Consider the following 22208-nt stretch of genomic DNA (forward strand, 5'->3'; position numbering starts at 1 on the left):
GTATCTTTAGTTCAAAGCTGGTACCTTGGAACGATCTCAAACATCGAAGCATCTTCCAGCATCAAGATAGAATCATTGTCCTGCAGCGTTGGAAATTGAAATTAGACCAGTGGTGTTTGCATCCTTTTTCCTTGAGAGTCAATTTTGTGGATTTGAGTCTGTATTTTGGATAAAGCCTAGAGGTCAAAGAACAGCAGTGACTTCTGAAGGTTGAGGAGTGGCTTTAGAGAGGTAGCAGGGACATCGTGAATTTTTTCAACTCTTTAAAAAGACACGGGCCTTAATTCATCTCAACTCAGTTTTTGTAATCAGGTGCAGAAGCAAGTAACCTTATATATATAAAAAGGTGAGAGAGAATGTAAACTTGGACTTTAAATTATTTATTCACAGTCACCCAGCAGTTTGGTTGATACTGTCTGTGAAAGCATGGACAAGTGAAATAGAGCAGAGCAGAGCTCTCAGGGGCCAGGTGCAGTGGCTCATGCCTGTCATCCCAGCACGTTGGGAGGCCAAGGCACGTGGATTGCTTGAGCCAAGGAGCTTGAGACCAGCTTGGCAACGCCTCTACAAAAAAAATTTCCAAAAATTAGCTGGGTGTGGTGGCACAAGCCTGTAGTCTCAGCTGCTCAGGAGGCTGAGACAGGAGGATTGATTGAGCCTGGGAGCTTGAGGCTGCAGTAAGCTATGATTGCACCGCTGTACTCCAGCCTGGGTGGCAAAACAAGACCCTGTCTCAAAAAAGAAAAAAATAGTGCAGAACTCTTGGACAAAGTCCTGCTGTGGAAAGCTCGTTTCATCTGGCCCCAGCCACTCTGTAACGCCTGTCGTTTGCTCAGGAAGCCACAGCACTACTCTAGAAAAAGGGCAGAGAGGGGCCTGGGTCTCCTCAGCTGAGAATTCTTTAAACAGCGCGCATAGGGCCCTCTGTTGTGGGTTTGTTAGTTCTGCCTGCGCTGAGGGAGATGCCGGCGAGTACTTCCCAGCCGTGTGTTTGGGAATTAGCTGCACACACAAGCCTTTTGGGTATAATAAAATGTGTGTGCCTTTGACCCTGTGGCTCTGAGTCCTTGATGTTCATGACACAGCTGACATTGGAGCCCTTCTGTCTGCCAGCCAGCATCTCATTGGAAGTGTTTGATGGAAACATCACAACCACATTGTGAGGCTATCCTGCTATTATCCCATTTTATGGATGATGGACACTCAAAAGTTAAGTGAGTGGCCCAGGAAACTGCATCTTACCAGCACCCAGGCTGGGCTTTGAATTCCGACTGCCAGGGGCCAGAGCCAGCACCCTGCCCCCTGCCTCCCCGAGGGGATTGTGCACAGCACAGAAGTACACACACGCAGGGATGCTCGAGCTGTGTGTGATGTAAACAAGCTGCTTTATTTATAGTATCAGCTTAGGTGGAGCTCCGTGTTTATGTAGAATTCTGAGGAAACCACGGGATTAGTATGATTTCACCTGCGAACCTGTGCATAAAGCTTCTGGAAGGAGAGTCATTGCTGGGTGATGAGGCTTCATGTGATTTGTGTATTTTTGTAGTCTTCAGCGTTTTTTATAATTAGCATGTGTGTCATTCTTATCAAAGTGTGGGGTTGTTATCAAAAAGTAAATTTAGATGTGGGAAAAATTCATATGTGTTTGATTTTCAAAAGATTGCTGTGAAGTTGCTGGTGAAGGATGAGTGATCAGACACCATCAGAGCTGGAGAGGCAGCAGATGGGAATTGCGTGTTCCAGGTTCCCTGAGGAGCAGCTGGAGAGAGATGCCTCCGGTGCCACCCCAGAACACGCGATGCACGTCTCGCCACATGGGTGTTTGGGCTGGTGCCTTGCTGCTGGCTGGCACCTTCTTTTCGGGGACAGTGTGGGACATGGGTGTCCTCAGCCACAGTTCTGTGGACAGGAAGACCCTGGGCCTCTTTAGTTTATTTTATTTATTTATTTATTTATTTGAGATGGAGTTTCACTCTGGTCACCAAGGCTGGAGTGCAGTGGTGCAGTCTTGGCTCACTGCACCCTCCACCTCCCAAGTTCAAGTGATTCTCTTGTCTCAGCCTCCCGAGTAGCTGGGATTACAGGCGCCCACCGCTAATTTTTGTACTTTTAGCAGAGATGGAGTTTCACCATGTTGACCAGGCTGGTCTCAAACTTCTGACCTCAGGTGATCGCCTGCCTCGGCCTCCCATAGTGCTGGGATTATAGCCATGAGCCACTGCGCCTGGCCTAGTTTCTTAATTGAAGTAAAACAGAGTCAGATGGTGTGCAGTGCTCATTAGCACAGCAGGTAAACTCCGTGGCTCCGCAGCCAGCCACCTCCTTAGAAAGTGGGGTGTTGCCACATGGAAGTGGTGGCAGTGCCCTTCGGGTAGCGTTGTTGGAATGGAAACAGGTTCAGTTCTTGATCACTAGGCTCTTTGTACCCAGGTGCCTCTGGGGACTTGGTAGAGGGCTTGATTTCTCAGTGTCCAGAGGTTAACCTTCTACCTTGGAGTAGCACCCCACGCTTTCCAGCACCTGCCCCTAACCAGGAAATTAGGGTAGACCAGAACCCCCAGTCTTCCCAGCAGCTCAGTATTTCTTGCCCCTGGAGCATCTGCCTTCATCACAGTGACTCTGAATGTGCTGCCAAGGTGACTTCTGGTAAACCTTAGGGTGGCTGTGAAAAATGACTCCTGTTCTGTTTCGTCTGTGGCTGTCCTTGCACACAAAGATGAAGGGGGTGGTTTCATTTTATGTTTGTCTTGGACGTTTTAAACTTTTTTTTTTTTTTTTGAGACAGAGTCTCGCTCTGTCGCCAGGCTGGAGTGCAGTGGTGAGATCTCGGCTCACTGCAACCTCCACCTCCCGGTTCCAAGCCATTCTCCTGCCTCCGCCTCCCAAGTAGCTGTGGGACTACATGTATCCGACAACACGCCTGGCTAATTTTTGTATTTTTAGTAGAGTTGGGGTTTCACCATGTTGGCTAGGATGGTCTCGATCTCTTGACCTCGTGATCCAGCCGCCTCGGCCTCCCAAAGTGCTGGGATTACAGGCATGAGCCACCGCGCCCGGCCCAAACATTTTTAAGTCTAAAGTACGTGCTTGAATCGGGTGGCTTTTCTTTCGTTTTCTCTCCCCTCAGGCTGGCCCCTAACTTGGCCTCTCACCCTTGTGTCTGCTGTCAGACAAAGGCTTAGGAAGTGGCATGCTGGCCCCACCTCCCTGTCCCCATACCTTAGCAGAGCAGCTGGCCAGCATGGCCTCCTGTGTATTCCCACGAGTTTACTCCATCCATGGTGGAGGTCTTGGTAGGCCGGAGATGTAAGAGGGTGTGCTGTCGTTTCAAGACTTTACAATCGTTCTCTTTAGCACAGAAGTGCTGTAAATGTCCTCTTTTGATACTACTTTATGAAATTATAAATGTCTGATGATTGTGCGTCTTTGGTTTCAACAGCTACTCTGACCTACGACACTCTCCGGTTTGCCGAGTTTGAAGATTTCCCTGAGACCTCAGAGCCCGTTTGGATACTGGGTAGAAAATACAGCATTTTCGCAGGTATCGGCCATGCTGCAGCCCACCCTGCTCTGACCGCTTGGCCTGCAGAAGCCTTTTGTGATGATAATTGCTCTCTGCTAACTCTGCCATAACTTGTGACTTGCAAACTTAAGGTGTTGTGTGTGTGTGTGTGTTTTTTCTTTTAAACAACCTCTAGAAAAGGACGAGATCTTGTCTGACGTGGCGTCTAGACTTTGGTTTACGTACAGGAAAAACTTTCCAGCCATTGGTAAGTACTCGGATTTGTTACAGCGTGGGACAGAGTATACGTGCTTTTAGGAGGGAGCACTTCCGCTTGTGGATTTGACTTCAATATGCTACATAGTTCATTTGAATCTTCACCGCAGTCCTGGTTAAATGAATTGGCTGAGGCCTCACATGTAGCGGTGTCAGGGTTAGAATCCGACCCAAGGCTCCTGATTCTACCTAGGGCGGTGTGTTTTCAGCTGCCAATCACAGCTTATTACTGGAGCTGGAAATCAGTGTCGTGAGTCACGGCCAACAGTGTGTTAAATGTGGGACAGAATGGTGTAGGAAACAGTGTGTCCGCCATAGGCAGGCAGCATGCCACTTGGGGGATTTGAGTTTTAGTCTGAATATTTGAATACGGTGTGTTTCTTACTTAGGTCCAGAATGTTTGGCAGCCACTCTCTGTAGCCCTCATCTTGTTTAGTATTTTCCACACTTACCTGCAGGGAGATCTGAAGGGCCAGGTGGCATGTTGTTACGTAACACTAAAGTGCATTCCATCATGGTTGTGTGCCCTGGAGCTGGAAGGAGACGGGACTGCTTCTCAGCCCTGCCTCTCACTGCTGGATAACTGAGGCCGGAGGTGAGGGGCAGGGCTGACCTTACGCTGCCTCAGGGCCGGGCCAGGCTTTGGTCCCTCTTCCAGGGCTGGTTTCGTTCTTTATCCTGAAGGGAGGTGACAGTAAAACAGCCGCGACGGCTTGACGTTGCAGAACGCTGACGCGTAGGGACGTGAGGCGATGTCCCCTTAGGGTGACACTTCATGTCGTGACTTGTCGGATGTGCCCCGCGAAGGGCTGTGCGTTGCACACGTGTTTCGCAGCTGCTCTGAGCCCGCTCTCCTTGCGGCTGTGGATGCAGGTTTGTCCCCAGCCTCCATCTCCTTCACAGCGACTCTGCCGCGGGCTGGGAAGGAGAACGGGACTAGAGCGAAGCCTTTCTGGTTTGGCGGAGGCCTTGTGGAGGAGGTGGAGCTGGAGATGAGCCGCTGCAGATGAAGCAGCCCCGTTGCAGTTCTCAAGGTCAAGTGTGGTGTGTCCCCTTCTCTGGTCCCACAGAGATGATTTTTTTTAATTATTAATTTTTTTTTTTTTTTTTTTTTTTTTTTGAGACGTAGTCTCGCTCTGTCGCCCAGGCTGGAGTGCAGTGTAACAATTGCGGCTCACTGCAACCTCTGCCTCCTGGGTTCAAGCGATTCTCCTGCCTCAGCCTTCCGAGTAGCTGGGACTACAGGTGCCCACCACCATGCACAGCTAATTTTTTGTATTTTCAGTAGAGACGGGTTTTCACCATGTTAACCAGGATGGTCTTGATCTCCTGACCTTGTGATCTGCTCGCCTTGGCCTCCCAAGGTGCTGAGATTACAGGCGTGAGCCACTGCCCTCGGCCTTAATTTTCTCAATAGGTGCGGTTTCACTGTGTTGCCCAGGCTGGACTTGAACTCCTGGGCTCAAGCAGTTCTCCCTCCTCAGCCTCCTGAGTAGCTGGGACTACAGGTGCACAGCACCGTGCCTGGCTCTGAGATGATTTGTTTTATCAGCAGTGGAGTGAGGGTGATCATGGGCACTGCTGATTGGGTTGTTGGTGTGTGACAGCCACCACTGCCCCAAGACACAGGGTTTAGTGTCCTCGCCAGCGTGTGGGGAAGCTGCTGGAAGCCCAAGGGTGGGCACAGGGCAAACCTTGTGGTCTGTCGCCTGAATCTCTGCTTCTCACCCTGGTGTGCAGCCACCCACAGGCCTCCTGCCCGCTGCACAGGTGGCCCTCTCTGTGTCACAGCTGTGCGTTGGCATCCCCCCTGCTGTGGGCTGACAGTGTTTTCGCAAGTGTCTGTCACATGCCACACGATTCCATGCTGTGTGTTTTCCATCTTTCTGGGCCCCAGGGAGTGGCCGTGAGGGCCGGGGCCCAGGCACCTGTGCAGGGAGGGCTGCCTTCCTGCCCTGGCGGCCGCACCTATGCTCTCAGCAGCACTGGGCGTCAGCAGGCCTTTGAATTTCTGCCTTTCTGATAATTGGAAAGTGACTTTTCTTGTTTTAACTTTGCATTTTCTGCATGACTTATGGGGATCAGTGTCTTCCTGTGTTTGTCAGACATTCCTTTTGCTCCATGACTGACTTGTTCATGTGTTTTGCCCGTTTTGAGGAGGTTGTCGGGACATTTCGCTCTCCAGTAAATGTGGCCCTTGGCGTTACTGAGTCCTAAGAGGTGTGTGTTGCCCCAGGTGGAGCTGATAGATGAGGGAGTCGGTACCTATGGTGTGGGACTGACCCGCTGCCTCCTCCAGTGGGCTCTGGGCCTGTGGGGCCGTCTAGCCATGAGCTCTTCTCTCTCTGTCTGCCGTGACAGGGGGGACAGGCCCCACCTCGGACACAGGCTGGGGCTGCATGCTGCGGTGTGGACAGATGATCTTTGCCCAAGCCCTGGTGTGCCGGCACCTAGGCCGAGGTGAGTCACAGCCCTGGGAAGGGCACTGGCCATGGTGTTCTTAGTAAGCAAAGGGGACTGTGGGGTCAGGGCTCTTTAGAACAGGTCACAGGTAAAACACAGAGTAGAACTTGGGGTTTTCTTGAGTAATGACCCACTTGTTTAAAAAACTGACTTTAGAGAATGCTGATAAATCAGCCTAGGGCAACATGGTGAGACCCCGTCTCTACAAAAACCTGTAAAAATTAGCTACACGGGAGACTGATGGGGAAGACTTGCTTGAACGCAGGAGGTGGAGGCTGCAGTAAGCTGAGATTGTGCCTCTGCCCTCCAGCCTGGGCAGCAGAGTTAGACCCTGTCTGGAAAGAAAAAAGAATTCTGATAATTTTTTTTTTTTTTGAGACAGAGTTTTGCTCTTGTCACTCAGGCTGTGTAATGGCGCGATCTCGGCTCACCACAACCTCTGCCTCCTGGGTTCAAGTGATTCTCCTGCCTCAGCCTCCCGAGTAGCTGAGATTACAGGTGTGCGCCACCATACCCAGTCTGTATTTCTAGTAGAGACAGGGTTTCTCCATGTTGGTCAAGCTGGTCTTGAACTCCCAACTTCAGGTGATTCTCCTGCCACGGCCTCCCAAAGTGCTAGGATTACAGGCGTGAGCCACCTCACCCAGTGCTGATGAATATTTTAAATCACTGAAACTGTTTTCTGTACAGATTTGTTTTGATAATTTGGCATATATGCATTTGAAATCCTGGAAAGCATGAGTTTTTACTTGTAAAAGATTCTGGGCTGGGCGCGGTGGCTCACACCTGTAATCCGAGCGCTTTGGGGAGCCGAGGTGGGCCGATCACGAGTTCAAGAGATCAAGACCATCCTGGCCAACATAGTGAAGCCCCATCTCTATTAAAAATACAAAAAATTAGCTGGGCGTGGTGGCGCGCGCCTATAATCCCAGCTACTCGGGAGGCTGAGGCAGGAGAATCACTTAACCCGGGAGGCGGAGATTGCAGTGAGCTGAGATCGCACCACTGCACTCCAGCCTGGCAGTAGAGTGAGACTCTGTCTCAGAAAAACAAAGAGATCCTGAAAAAGGTTTGGATGCCACCTGTGTGCTGAGTGTTTGTGAAAGTGAAGACTTGTTTCTCGTGTTTACGGTGGAGCTGACCTGTAGTTTTTTTCCAATAGATTGGAGGTGGACACAAAGGAAGAGGCAGCCAGACAGCTACTTCAGCGTCCTCAACGCATTCATCGACAGGAAGGACAGTTACTACTCCATTCACCAGATAGGTGGGAGGCTGCAGGTTGTGCCAGGCCCCACCCGGGCTGTTTGGAGAGGGTGGAGTGGTCGCTTTCCCCTAAGGGCCTTTCTGCTGTTGCGGGATGTGGAGCAGGGGCTGTAGACCACACGGGCCTCTGACCACCTGTGCGCTGCCGTGGGTGCTCCCGCCCGGGCCCTGGCGGGGCCTTGCCCTCCCTGCCGTCCCTGTGGCCTGCAGTGCCTGGTGCTTAGCACAATATGAGGAAATTGGCCTCGTTCCTGAAGGGCCTTTCTTCCTCCTGCCCCATCAGTGAGTCTGAATGCTCAGATTGAAGTGGAGTGAGTCAAGAGTAGCTGGCCTTTGTTGCAAGCAAGGCCAACTTCTGAGCACTGTCTTCACTGATAGAAGGAAGTGGTCCCTTCATTTCCTGGCCTCCCCTCCTTATCTGAGTTCACAGTGAAGGACAGCCCTTGAGACCTCGGCTGGCCCTTCACGCCTCCCCGTACCTTGTTGGAGCATCTTTACGTCTGGAGGCTGGGTAGCGTGCCGTCCAGGACTTCCTGTGACGTGTGTCCTGGCACCACATGCCACCAGAGCTCGGGGCTGGGGGCGTTGGGATGGTCAGGGTGGGAGCGTGTTGCTAATCTGGATCTGTTCCCTGCAGCGCAAATGGGAGTTGGCGAAGGCAAGTCCATAGGCCAGTGGTACGGGCCGAACACTGTCGCCCAGGTCCTCAAGTATGTACTGCACTTCCACTGCGAGCGGGGCAGCACGGATGTTCCCTGGGGTTTCAGTTATCCTTGAGTCTTCATGGCTGCAGGAAATCAGGGCTCTCTAATTATTGGCTGCAGGGCCCTCGGGAGGTTGCTCAGAGATGACCAGGCCAAGTGGTCTTGTGAATGGGGGGGGTGTGTTTTCTAATAAAATGAACACCATAGTTCAGATCCTGGCTGGCAGATTGGACCCTTGTTCTTTGTCTTCCCTGTGGAGCCACCTGTAATAGTGGCTTCTCATGGGGACAGCCTACAGCCTCCCACCTGCAGCCGAAACTGGTCTGCAGCCATCCCTGCGGGTGCCGGGCCCTTCCGCCTCTGTGGGCTTGTTGGAGGCTCCCTGTAGCCTGGCTCGCCTTCCCGTGCACCTCGGCGTCTGCAAGTGTCCCCCACACCTGCTTCCTCTCGCGCCTCACTCAGCCCCGTCGCGTGTTTGCTCCGTGCCGCTCCCCAGATTGCTCTGAAATGGCCCTCCCTGCAGTTCCACAAACTTGGGTGTGGTTTCAGCTTCATGTCCACTCTTCATTCCTCTTGACCCGTCCAGGGTCACTTGGTCTGATTCTGTGTGTCCTGGCATCCCAGCATTTTTAGGGAGGCTCTGGCCAGTTCCCCCAGGACTTGCCCCCTCAGGGCCTCTTCCCCACTGGGCCGAGGCCAGCGTCTCCCAAGCCTGTCTCCAGCTGCGGCTCCCTCGAAGCCTCTTCTCCTGCCTGCCCTATAGCCTACTCGAGGCCCTCAGGCACCCACGTTCCACGTTCCTGAAATGGCCTTGTCTCCCCTCACCCTCAGCCCGCCGCTCAGCATGGCAGTCACTGTCTCCACCCAGCTTTTCTTTCAGGTTCCCTGGGGTCTCCTGCACACGTCTGTCTCTTACATCAGCCCCTCCCCATCCCACATCCCCCGCCTGCTGCTGCCACTGTCTCCTGGGCCTGCCCTGTGTTTGGCATGGCACCTGCTCAGTCCCCACTGCGTGCCCATCAGAGTCCTCTGTCCAGCAGCTCTCCAGCCCCCACCACACCCCTCCACTCACACTTCCTCTTGCTGCTGCCTGGAGTGGCCCTGTCAGGGCCAGCATCACACTGTCTTCAGGTCTGAAACTGAGCTGCAGTCTCTGTCTTAGCCAGCAGCGGGTGGCCCTTGGTGCAGGCGCTCACTCTGGAAGCACCAGGCCATTCAGCCACGCTCACTGTTTCTCCTGGCCCCCTGCCCGCTCCCCACCAGCCCCCACCCCTGTTGCTGGATGATCCTCCCCAGCCTGCTCGTGCTGTGGCCCCCAGGCACGCGGACTGGCTTCCAGGGTCAGCTGCAGGGCTGATTTGCCCCTGGACTGTAGGCTCAGGTCCAGCTGCTCACTCTGCGTTTTCCACGTGGGTGTCCGTGGTGCGTGGGGACCCGACAGCCAGAGCCCGTGCTGGCCCCAGCCTGCTGCTTCCATGGTGGCAGCACTCCCTCAGGTGCTCAAGCCAGGAGCTGGGATTGTTCTAGACTCTTGCTTTTTTTTTGACATGGAGTCTCGCTCTGGGGCCAGGCTGGAGTGCAGTGGCGCAATCTTGGCTCACTGCCACCTCCGCCTCCCGGATTCAAGCGATTCTCCTGTCTCAGCCTCCTGAGGAGCTGGGACTACAGGCACGTGCCACCATGCCCGGCTAATTTTTGTATTTTTATCAGAGACGGAGTTTCACTATGTTGGCCACGATGGTCTCGATCTCTTGACCTCGTGATCCGCCCGCCTCGGCCTACCAAAGTGCCGGGATTACAGACGTGAGCCACCCCATCCTGCCAAGGCTGCTCTTTCTTTCAGTGAGCTCATCCCAAATCCGTCTGGACTCTGACCAGCATTCACCCTTTCACTCCCTGTGCCGGCCCAAGCCCCATCTCTTTTCTTCTTGTTGATCTTCCTTCTCTCTGTCATCCTAGAGTCTCTTTAACAAATAACGGCAGAGCCATCTGCGTAAAACACACTGGCCACCACTCTGCCTTGAACCGCCCTGGCGCTTCCCTGCTGACTCAGGTCGGGGTGCTGTACCCCACCTCCCTGGTGTGACTGCCTGTGTTCCTGGGACACACCAGCCTCAGCACCTTTGCATATGTGGTGCCGGCACTTGGACCCGTTTCCCTGACAGCTGCCTGGGTTGCGCCCCATGTCTGCCCAGGTACCTGTTGGCACCAAGGCCTTCCCTGCGGCTGCATTAGTAGCTCCACTCCCCGTTCTTATGTTACTATTCTCTGCAGCGCTGACCACCAACCCACATGGCTGCTGCTTCCGTGTTTGCCCCCCACCCCCGTCAGCTTGGCCAGTGCCGCTGTGGCCCTTGTGCTGCATCTTCAGCACTGCGGCTGGCTGGAGTGGGGAGGGGGAGGGTGGCCCAGGTGGGGAAATGGGCTCTCCTCCCAGCGCCTCCTCTGGGCTCGTGCATGGGCGGGGCCCTGTGTGGTCACCCCAGTCCCATCAGTGCCTCCTCTGGGCTCGTGCATGGGCGGGGCCCTGTGTGGTCACCCCAGTCCCATGCTCCACCCCACGCAGGCCTCCCACACGCAGGTCCCAGATGCTGCCCCCAGGACTACTAGGTCCTTGCCACCTCGGGGCCTTTTCTGTTTTCTTAGCTTTTCTTGAGGTCCTCTGACCCCACCTCCGTGGCATCTGGGATGAGATCAGAGTCCCGTTAGGCTTTGGCTGAGAATCTGCTCCTCCTTCAGAAGGAACCGCAGCCACAGTGTCTCCTCGCTGGCGTGCACAGTCTGCTCCCCACGGAGCTGCAGGTTTCCCTGCCGGGACTCAGACTCCTTGGTTATCAGCTGAGCGTGTTTGGTGGAGGGCCGAGCAGAGCAGAGTGTGAAGGTGCTGGGAGGCCTGCCTCAAAGTTGGCAAAACCCACAGCCTCTCAGAACTGGTTTCATGTTCCAGTCCTGCCTCTGTGCCAGTGAGACCAGGAAACCAGGCCACTGAAAACCCTCTTTCGTGTGCTCTCTGTGAATGGAGGAGGCTGGGGCAAGGGAAGGACCACTGGGCCTCAGGCGAGAAGCAGCAGATTTTCCCTCCGCTTTCCTCCTGTCTGCGGCATTAGCTGTGCCCGGACTTTCGGAGCCCCAGCCCTTGTCATCCGAGAAGCAGCTCTAACACAAACACTCCTTCCGACAGTTGTCGCTGCAGAGGTGAAGTGTCTTTGAATTGTAGGAAAGCTCATGTTCGTTCTCCTCCCACTCTCCGTAGGAAGCTTGCTGTCTTCGACACGTGGAGCTCCTTGGCGGTCCACATAGCAATGGACAACACTGTTGTGATGGAGGAAATCAGTAAGTGGCTCCGTTTACGTGGACGAGAAAGTTGAAATTGTGGGCAGCACACACCCTTCCTTGCCCGAGCCCACACGGGAGCCTCGGCAAGTGTTGTCAGTCCTCCGGTACCTCACTGGTGCTCCGTGGGGCCTGTGTGCCAAGCCAGACGCACGGCGGCCTCGCTCCTACCCTGGCGGTCAGACTGAGAGAGGACGGCCCAGGCTCTCTGGAGGCGGTTACTTGGTGTCTCACGTCACGTTTTGTGTCTTGGTCACAAGTCACTGTCGAAGGTGTGCTGTACTTGGGCGCCTTCATGTGAGAATTCTGGTTAAGTTCTTTTGTGTGCCTTGATGTGCTGCAGAAATGCAGCGGCCGTCTCTAGCTGCGCCGTCTGAAGCAAAGGCACGTCGTGAAGACAGAGCTCTGTTCAGCTTTCTGGAAGGAAAGTCTGCTGCAACCCTGAGGGAACCTAGGCATGGCAGCGTTTGCATCTAGGAGGAAAATTGTGGCTTATTTGTAACAAATGGCCTCATTGAGTGAGTTCCAAATTCACGTTTCACCTTCCATGATGTCGCCAAGCCGAGAACTCTTAAAACTGCCTCACCGCCTTCTTTACTCAGCAGTACCTTTTCCCCAAGGAACTTCTCAAAGCTGCCTCCATTCCAATTTTATTGACGTCCTACATGTAGGCTGTTGCCTTGAATCCAGTTTTCCTTAAGAAAGAGCTCATTCAGAACCACAGCCCTAACTGCGCACAGGTTTGCAGCGGGAGCAGGTCCTGCCCACACGACTGTGAGTGTGCAGGTCACCACACAGGTGTGTGCTGGGCCACAGACACGCCCCTCCCCTGCCAGAGTGGTGGCGCCTCTCCGTTCTGTTTCTTCATCCCCTGGCCGTCCTGGGGGGCGTTGTGACACGGCTCGAGGGAACGGGACGGGCCGGGACGTTCTGGAGAGCGATGCCGGCTTCTGCAGCGCCGAGCACTTGACCACAGCAGGCTTTCCTTCTGTGACTCGCCCTTCAGAGGCCACAGCCAGGGGTCCATCTCTCCCGCCTACCTTTTCCCCCCATTCTGTTTCTTGAAATTCTTACAAGACGTTGAAACAAAGGAAGAGTACAAAGAGAAAATTACTGATTTCACCGCTCAGAAATAACTCATGAGCATTTTCAGTGTTTCCCCTGTGCTTTTTTTGAGACGGAGTTTCACTCTTGTTGCCCAGAGGGGAGTGCAGTGGCACAATCGATCTCGGCTCACTGCAGCCTCCGCCTCCCAGGTTCAAGTGATCCTCCTGCCTCAGCCTCCCAAGTAGCTGGGACTACAGGCATGTGCCACTGTGCCTGGCTAATTTTGTATTTTTAGTAGAGACGGGGTTTCAACATGTTGGCCAGACTGGTCTTGAACTCCCAACCTCAGGTGACCCACCCTCCTTGGCCTCCCAAAGTGCTGGGATTGCAGATGTGAGCCACCGTGCCCGGCCCTCCTCTGCTTTTCAGAAACGTACACAGTTTCCTAAGTATTTTCTCCTGGCAGTGAGTGACAGCATTGTAATTATTAACTGGCTGCACAATATACAATTATGCCTTAGTTCCCCCTTCACTCCCGCACGGGCGAAATCACTTACCCCCTCGTCCTGCACCCACACTCAGGATCTCAGCCAGTCACACCTCAGCCCCTGGCCTCAGACTAGGGAGGCATTTTGCCTGGGTGCAGTGGCCAGGAAGGGACAAGGATCAGGGCTTCCTAGAACCTCCATCCCTCCAGGTGCAGGTAGTGCTGGTGGAAGTACTGGGGGCTGCTCGACTGTGTGGGCTCTGGCTCTGTCTTTTTGGGGGTCTCAGGGCTGCCCAGAGCAGCTGGAACTGGCTTGTCAGAGGGGGCGGGTCAAGTCCTGGGTAAGCTTGATCTGCGTGTCCCAGCCCCTAGAGGTGCTGGCTCCCTGGAGGATGTCGGGGCTGCCTAGTCTGACCGGCTTGGTCTCACTGTGTCAGCTCCAGCTCTGTCACTGGGCAGGACACTGCTCCTCACAGGAGCACCGGAAGGTGCCTGACACACCCATTTAGGAAGAAAGGCATCCACTTCCAGCCAGCAAGGGCACGGGCAGTGATGCACAGGGCGTTTCTGGGTTCCTGAGCGTGGCGTGGTGTCGTGAGGAGGACGTCGGGGTCGTTCTGAATGGCCCCTACCAAGAGCCTCAGGAGGGAGTAATGGAGGGAGGCAGGAAGCAGACTGCTTGTCAGTTGCACTGCTTAGAGTCCCCAGGGGAGGAGTCTGAGAAAGAAGTCCGCACTGTTTGCTCGAGAAGCAAACAGTGCCTTGGCCAAGAAAGGACCTCTCTTCTAGTTTCTCAGAACTGCTTGTGGAAGGAACAGTTAGGAAAAAACTGATGCCATTCAGAAATTCCACTAAAGCTGCTTCCTCCAGCAAAAGAGCTGCCTGATGATGTTCCCGCTCAGATGTTAAGTAAAGCCTGCAGGGTGAGAGGAGGCCTGACTGCCTAGAATGTCCCCATCCACCAACCCATCTCTGCCCCTCCCATCCTTCTGTCACCCCCCGTCAGAGGCCAGCCAGGACATCCTCAGCATACTCTTCCAGTTCTTAATGCTGGTGGGCTTAGACCTTCCTAACAACAGTAGACGGAATGCCACTGAGGGTAGTGAGGAAACACAGATTGGAAAAGGTATCAGTCTGGCAGTGAGGACTAATGCCTCCAGTGAAAGAAAATTAAATACAGCAGGCACAGTCAGAGAAAGAGTGGGGAGGGGAATCACAGTAGCTGAAACTGAACTCTGAGAGGCAGTACAGCAAAATAGAGGTGGCCGAAAGCAGGGTGTGCGCGTCACAGCTCTTCTGGAGAGTTGACCCACCGAAGGAATGGGAGAAAATTCCCCTGAGCTGGTGGGAGTGGAGTCTCGCTGGCTGGAGTGCAGTGGCACGATTTTGGCTCACTGCAACCTCCGACTGTCTGATTCAAGCAGTTCTTCTGCCTCAGCCTCCTGAGTAGCTGGGACTACAGGTGTGCGCCACCACACCCAGCTAATTTTTCTATTTGTAGTAGAGATGGGGTTTCACCATGTTAGCCAGGATGGTCTTGATCTCCTGACCTCAGATGATCTGCCCACCTCGGCCTCCCAAAGTGCTGGGATTACAGGCATGAGCCACTGCACCTAGCCGAGAATTGAGTCTTTAGAGCTAAAGACCCCCAAGTCTTTTTTTTTTTTTTTTTGAGACAGGGTCTTGCTCTGTCACCCAGGCTGGAGAGCAGTGGTGCAGTCTCGGCTCACTGTGACCTCCACCTCCCGGGTTCAAGCAGTTCTCCTGCCTCAGCCTCCCAAATAGCTGGGACTACAGACACGCAACACCACGCCCGGCTAATTTTTGTATTTGTAGCAGAGACAGGGTTTCACCATGTTGGCCAGAATGGTCTTGAACTCCCGACCTCAGGTGGTCCGCCTGCCTCAGCCTCCCAAAGTTCTAGGATTACAGGCATGAGCCACCACGCTCAGCAAGACCCCCAAACCTTTTATCAGGAGTACTTAAATGTACATGTTCCTGATAACATTTCCAAATTGCAGAAATAAAGGGGAACTTCTCTGAACATCCAAAATAGTTTACTAAAACAGGCCTGGGCATCTCATCTTTATGCCACACCAAATGCTACTGGAAACTGTTGAGCCTTCTGAGAAAAGACCTGACTTCGTGAGGTGAGAGTAGGGCTGTGTATTGTGCGGTTGTCATTGATAGAGAAATAGAACAAGAGCATGAGAAAATTTCAGGTGGTGCCAGGAATAGGCAGAAGCCCGCTGTACCCTGTTGCCAGCAGGGCGTTTGTGGCATGGCAGGTCGCACTCAGTGCTGGACTCGAGAGGCACAGAAGGAGCCGGCTCGGCTAGCTTTAGCCCTCGAGCCGATCCGAGTGTTTGTTCATATTCCTGAGACAGGAGGGTCTGTGCTGGTAACAAAGCACCAGTCAGCAGGAAAGTGTCATCACCAGGAAGCCTTTCACCAAAACATAATCTCACAGTCAGTAACGTGGGCCAGGTGTGGAGGCTCACGCCTGTAATCCCAGCATTTCAGGAGGCCAAGGCGGGTGGGTCACGTGAGGTCAGGAGTTTAAGACCAGCCTGGCCAACGTCGTGAAACCCTGTGTCTACTAAAGAATATATATATATTCTTTATAATACGTGTAAAAATTAGCTGGGAGTGGTGGCATGCACTTGTAATCCCAGCCTTGGGAGGCTGAAGCACGAGAATCGCTTGAACCTGGGAGACGGAAGTTACAGTGAGCTGAGGTCATGCCACTGCATTCCAGCCTGTGTGACACAGTGAGACTGTGTCTCAAAAAAACAAAATAATAAAGCAAAATGTATAGAAAACAGATAGTAATTAACAGATTGGATCTAGAAAGATCAGAGTTACGGGGCCCAGGTAACACGGTAACAAGAGTTAGTAGACACCTGTCAAACCATGGGTTGTGACGGCAGAGTGGGCCTTGACATTTCTATGAAACTAAGGCAGAAGAAGATGGAAAAAGGACAAAACCTTGCTGCCTGGAAACGGTAAACCTCTGTCTTAGCTTTTGGGTCAAAAAAGTCAAGTTTACGGACCATGACTATTACCTGAGTCTGATGTGTACAGAACTCAAAACCTGTGTGTACCTTCAATACCAGTATGTAGGTTCTTTTAAAAAGTGAAACTTGGCCGGGCGCGGTGGCTCACGCCTGTAATCCCAGCACTTTGGGAGGCTCAGGCGGGTGGATCACGAAGTCAAGAGATCGAGACCATCCTGGTCAACATGGTGAAACCCCGTCTCTACTAAAAATACAAAAAATTAGCTGGGCACGGTGGCGCGTGCCTGTAATCCCAGCTACTCAGGAGGCTGAGGCAGGAGAATTGCTTGAACCCAGGAGGCGGAGATTGCAGTGAGCCGAGATCGCGCCACTGCACTACAGCCTGGGGGACAGTGCGAGACTCAGTCTCAAAAAAGAAAAAGAAAACATCACTGGGGCACAGTGGCCCACACTTGTTCCAGCTACTCTAGAGGCTGAGGCAGGAGGATGAAGCGCGGGCGTTCGAGGCTGCAGTGAGCTGTGATTGCGCCACTGCACTGCAGCCTGGGCGACAGAGTGAGACCCCGTCGCTACAAGAAATTAAAAATTAAAAAAATTTCTCACTCTCAGAATCCTTGTTCTGCAGCTGTCTATTTTGAGAAATTTCAGTCCCACAGAAAAGTTCCGTGACTCATGGCCACAAACCCTTCACCTAGACCCACCAATTGTATTTTGACACACTTGCTTTTTATGAGCAAGTCCCCTGCGAATAAGAGTGCTCCTCAGAGCCACACAGCCTGACCGCCACGGAGGAGGTGACACCGCGACTGCCCGGGGCCCCTCGAGGCCCCCCGCCGTCCCAGGGATTTGTGTTCCTGGTTGAGGGTCCAGTGCCCGCGTGCGGAATTGCAGTGCCCTTCTGGTCTTTCCTCAGGAGGGTTCTGCCTGTTGGTTGTGGTCGTTGCTGCTTCGTGGCGTTGGCATTTTTGAAGAGTCCTGGTCAGCTGACCACCAGCCCTCTGGGTTTGTTTCCTCACAGCGGGGCTCTGGTTGAGCCTCTGGCTGAGAGTGGCCTCTGCCATCCTGTCAGGGGCCTGCAGTGGGACACTGTGTCAGATCCCCGGAGATGGTTGGTGTCTTTTTTCCTTTGTAATTAATGAATAATCCAGCGGTGACACTGAACGTGCCCTGGTGAGTTCTGTCCGACGCCTGCCTGGAGATGATGGTTTTTCTAGCCCATCCTTTCCTCTCACGTTTGTTGGTTGGCATTCTGAGAAGAGCTGCCTTTTCTCCCGTCACGTAAACACGCAGTGTGTTAATCTGTCACTGCCGATCTTTTTGATGCTTGATGGTCCCACCTTTGGCCAGTGGCCGCCTCGGTCTGGCAGTGTCTTTTGCTGTGTTGTGGCGTTTTTCACTTACGTTTTGAGCCCTTCCTTGTGTTGTGAGTTGAGCAGATGCCTCCGAGCGTTCCCTGCCTGGCCCTGGAATCAGCCTGGCTCCTGTGAGTGGGGAGTGGTGCTGAGAAACCACGATCCGGGCACCGGCGTGCCCTGTGCTCCTGGAGCACCTTCTCCCATCACCGCACCCCGCGGTTGACGTGTCCCCTGGACCGTTGGCTCTCGGGCGTGTGTAGGCGGAAGGCGTGGGAGCCAGGAAAGGGGCTCCTGACGCCCTTGCCAAGGAGCCTGGAGGGAGCGGGTTCCTGTGCGCTGGCACTGGGCAGGCGGGTGGGCTGCTGGGGACGGACTCTGTGACACTCCTCTGCAGTGCACGTGGGTTTTGCTTGCACTGTTTCGTGTGTGCGCTTTATTTCACAATAAAACTCTTGAATTAAGTATGCATAGAAAATGTTTCTTTTCTCCTCTGGGTGGCAAGATTATGAAAACATTTTCTTCTGCGTTTCTGTATTTTCCAGGTTTGAATTTCGTCATAAACACCTGGCTTTGCAATGCTCTTTTTCTGTGACACGGTGATAATCTGCTCGCGTGTTTGGGAGCGCTCTTGCCCAGCTCTGCTTGGCTGATGACAGCCTGTCTCCCTTTCTAGGAAGGTTGTGCAGGACCGGCGTTCCCTGTGCAGGCGCCGCCGCGCTTCCTGCAGATGCCGACCGGCATTGCAACGGATTCCCTGCCGGAGCTGAGGTCACCGGCAGGCCGTCGCCGTGGAGACCGCTGGTGCTTCTCATCCCCCTGCGCCTGGGGCTCACCGACATCAACGAGGCCTACGTGGAGACGCTGAAGGTGGGTCCTGCCGTGCGGCGCTTGCCCCGCGTCCCCTCCTCCCGGTTTTTAGTCACTTTCAGCGCATGATCATCATGTGGCCGTTTGTGCAGCCAGCTCTCTGGGGAGGGGTGAGCAGCCACGGTGTATACCGTTTCCCAGGGTGGGTGGGCGTGAGACACGTCCGTCAGCAGGTGTGCTGCTTGGGTTCTACAAGAGTGAAAGCGTGAGGGACTTGGAGGGGTCCTCGGCACCAGGCGCTGCTCCTCAGCCTGACGGGGAGCCCTGCCGCCCTCCTGGGTCTCCACTGTACCCCAGGCGTGCCTGCGCCCTCCCCCACGGCCCTCTTGACATTAGCTCCCTTTGGAGGGTGGGTTGGTTTGTGGGCAGGGCTTGGAGGTGACGGACAGGCCTCTGAGCTCCCCGAGGAGCTACAGCCACAGGCTCCCCCATGTCATGAAAGCAAAAGGCAAAACCATCCTTTCTTCAGTTAACTCTAGTCTTAGACCAAGGAGACACATTTGCGATCATTACTGCGTGGAGCTGAAATGTGGCTTTCCGTTAAAATCATTCAGTTGTCTGAACTTGGCCCCTCCCTCCAGCTTTCTGACCACCCTGAGGTGGCCCAGGTGCCCCCACAACCCTGCTCACATCTCCTGCCAGCCCTTCATTCCCGTCCTCCCCAAACCCACGTGTGACATGCAGCTTCCTGGAGCCAAGCAGATTCCTGTGGTCTTTCCTAGACAGGAAGCTCTTCTGTCCCCTCTTGTGTAACCCACTTGGGCCCCCTATGGTAGTGGGTGGGGGACCATCTGCTCCCTCCTGGGACCTGTGCTCAGCCTCCCCCCTCCCACAGCACTGCTTCATGATGCCCCAGTCCCTGGGCGTCATCGGAGGGAAGCCCAACAGCGCCCACTACTTCATCGGCTACGTCGGTGAGTCCAGTGTCCCCACCGTGTCCCTGCGGGCCTGTGCCCTGGAAGGGCCTGCTGTGAGCAAGTCCCACACCCCGGGCGGTCGCTTGAGGCCAGCAGTGGAAACGCAGCCTGCTCTTGGGGGGTTTGCGTGCGGCCTGGCCGCGGTCGGCCTCCCGTGTGCCTTCCCTGGTGGTCCGGCGCCCTCGGCTCCCTCCGCACCCCCTGCCCGCTGCTTCTCAGCCTGATGTTGGTGCAGCGGGCCTGAAATGCGGCCACACTTGTCCCTTTCCTCTGCTGGTTCGGCCGCCCGCCTGCCCTCCCAGGTGAGGAGCTCATCTACTTGGACCCCCACACCACGCAGCCAGCCGTGGAGCCCACCGACAGCTGCTTCATCCCGGACGAGAGCTTCCACTGCCAGCACCCGCCGTGCCGCATGAGCATCGCCGAGCTCGACCCGTCCATCGCTGTGGTACGTGGCAGCCGTCTGAGCGCACAGGCCGTCGTTCCCAGACGTTTTGTGCCGAGTGCCGTTTGGGAATGACGAGGAAAGCCTTCAGGTCTTTCCTTTGTTCCGACATACGGGGGTTGGTATTGTGTTCACGTGGTTTGGAATCTGAAGGGCGCGAGAGCCTGAACCGTGTCCTTGCGTCTTTGTGTCCCTCCCCCAGGCACCCGCCTCCTCCGCAGCCTTCGTGGCCTTCAGGTGGCCCGGAGGGCGTGTGTCTGGGTGTGAGTGTGTGTGGGCGCGTGCTGAGTGTACGTGGATGAGTGTGAGCCGTGGTGTCTCCTCACACCCACTTTTTAAACACACGGGGCCGCTCCTGGACCCACTTCGCACCACCTCGCGTTTTCCGGAGGCTCTGACTCAACCGCTCTGGGGGATGATTTCCTAAGAACGAGCTGCCCTGTTCTTTGATTTTGATCACCTAGTTGTGATTTTTGGTGTGTGATTTATGCAGACCTGCCTACCCTCAAATGTATTTGTTGGAGAAAGAGGCCAAAAAATGAATGGCAGTGACACGCTTAGGGAAGCATTTAACCAAGTCAGGGCGTCTGATGTGCATGCTCTGCCCCGTTTAGGAGGAAGGAGGCAGATCTGGGCCTGAATTGGGATGGTCTCCAAGCTGCGGCTCAGCCTCAAAGCGTATACCCCACTGCAGGCACCTCCTGGGCAGGGTGGCAGGAGTGGGGAACATGGGCTGGAGCTCTGTGGCTCAGAATTCTTACCAGAACCTATTCACGAATTCCTCATCTAACTAGAATTAAGTATGTTGGTTATCGTCAACGTGGCTTGGTGGCTTAACAGTGATTGGCACTCCTAACAGTCAGGTCAGGCTAGGAAGCGGGCCGCTGCAGACAGGAGCGGCCTCGTGAACACAGAGGAGTTGACACCAAAGGGGCCACCCGGTGGGATGACTGTCCTCGCCGTGAGGAGGAGGAATGTCCCCCATCCTCGAGGGAGAGTGCTCCCGTGCCAGCGCCGGGGCAGCAGAAGCGGCGTCTTCGGAGGAAGAGGGCCTGGTTTGAGCTCTTCCTCCCATTTTGTCTGTTTTCCCGTTTCATTTCCTTTTCGTGTTAACATCTACACATCTGGCAGCATTGAGAATTCCTAGTGACCGTCATTCCAGGCAGCAGCTTTGAGAACGTGGTTGCCGGCGACCCCTGGCAGGTCCCTTCTGGCTCCTCAGCAGGAGGCGGCCTGTGTCAGGGCTGCGGCTGCTGCGTGTCCTCGGGCAGTTCTCAGTGGCCTTTGCCACCAAGCTTCCAGGGAGATGCTGGGTGAAGGCTGAGGCCCCGCGGCCCTGCGTCGTAGTCACAGAGAGAGGAGCTCCCCGCTTGGCCCAAATGATAACCTGCCTCATTCCCGGAAGATTTGGTGAGGTCTAACAGATGCACACCACATAACATCGCAGGGGTGAATCAGGGCAGAGCAATGTAGTGGAGCCTGAGGGGAGCTGGGCACTGCTGCAGGGGGCCGTGCACAGGGTACCCTCAGGCTCCCTTCCCGGCCAGAGGAGCCGAGGCAGCCCGGCGTGTCCAGCACCTGCACGCCGGGGCCTCTGCTGCACCTCCGGCGGTGGGAGTGGAAGCCCCTCCTCTTAGCTGACTGCAGGCCTGAGTGTACTGTCCTGCTCATGGTCATTTCGTTGCAGGGGTTTTTCTGTAAGACTGAAGACGACTTCAATGACTGGTGCCAGCAAGTTAAAAAGGTTTGTCGCTGCTCCACCGCCCGCCACCGAGCTGAGCCACCCAGGGAGACAGGCAGCGGGGCATGCAGGGGCTGAAGGCCGACGTCCAGGTCTCAGGCAGCCTCACTGGGCTGTGGGGAACCTTGTCCTGCCTGGCACAGCTGTGCAGCTGAACAGAGCAGGGCATCTTGGATTGTCCCCCTGGCTACACAGCAGCCCTAGGGACGGGTGCTTCATGCTGACTTTAGAGTGGATTTCCAGCATCCTCGTCCGTCTGCTGTTGAGATGGGGGTGGTGATGGGGTGCCGAGCTGCGCTGGCTGGGTACCTGCGGCCTTGCCCCTCTCTGCCCTTGTGGTCAGACTGTGCTGGGTGTTGGTCACCACATTGGGTTCTCGTGTAGCCTTTAGTGTGGAAGCTGCCTGTTTTCTCATCCGTGAAGTGGGATGACAGTCGTGTTTGTTCCCTGGCTGTGGCTGGCCGGCCCCTTTCTCTCGGCTGCAGGGAGCCCTGGGGTGAGGCTGTACCTAACGGCCATGCCTCCCTCACAGCTGTCTCTGCTCGGAGGTGCCCTGCCCATGTTTGAGCTGGTGGAGCAGCAGCCTTCACACCTGGCCTGCCCCGACGTCCTGAACCTGTCCCTAGGTGAGTGCTGCAGCTGCAGGGCCCAGCCCAGTGGGGCCCCTCGGCGCGGTCTGGGCCCTTCTTGCTTCCCGGACCACTAAGGTGTGTGTGAGCCTGAGCCGTGAGCAAGTTGGCAGTGGTCAGCCTGTGAGGCCAGGCGTGGAGTGGAGCGTCCCCTCCTCCAAG

General features: G+C 54.9%; 1 protein-coding gene across 6 annotated transcripts in view; it reads left to right on the forward strand.

The window, feature by feature from the left end:
• The window catches only part of ATG4B (autophagy related 4B cysteine peptidase), a 33536-nt gene that overhangs the window by 9069 nt on the left and 2259 nt on the right, over positions 1-22208 (forward strand). The window contains exons 1-13 of one of the 6 annotated variants that reach the window (XM_012435424.2): positions 3522-3541; positions 3699-3770; positions 4682-4812; positions 5936-5998; positions 6140-6238; positions 7404-7505; positions 8142-8214; positions 11462-11541; positions 18121-18314; positions 19150-19228; positions 19534-19679; positions 21364-21420; positions 21950-22043. In XM_012435424.2, the coding sequence (XP_012290847.2) occupies positions 6178-6238; positions 7404-7505; positions 8142-8214; positions 11462-11541; positions 18121-18314; positions 19150-19228; positions 19534-19679; positions 21364-21420; positions 21950-22043 (886 nt within the window). In that variant the 5' untranslated portion in view covers positions 3522-3541; positions 3699-3770; positions 4682-4812; positions 5936-5998; positions 6140-6177. Of the gene's footprint in view, positions 1-3439; positions 3542-3696; positions 3771-4651; positions 4823-5935; positions 5999-6139; positions 6239-7403; positions 7506-8141; positions 8215-11461; positions 11542-18120; positions 18315-19149; positions 19229-19533; positions 19680-21363; positions 21421-21949; positions 22044-22208 lie in introns of those variants that run through there. The other 5 variants (XM_012435420.2, XM_012435419.2, XM_064383446.1 and 2 more) reach the window with 5 other exon arrangements.

The sequence above is a fragment of the Aotus nancymaae genome, unplaced genomic scaffold (genome assembly GCF_030222135.1).
Source record: "Aotus nancymaae isolate 86718 unplaced genomic scaffold, 86718_ANA_hifiasm-v0.15.2.pri h1tg000031l, whole genome shotgun sequence".
NCBI classification, from domain to species: domain Eukaryota; kingdom Metazoa; phylum Chordata; class Mammalia; order Primates; family Aotidae; genus Aotus; species Aotus nancymaae.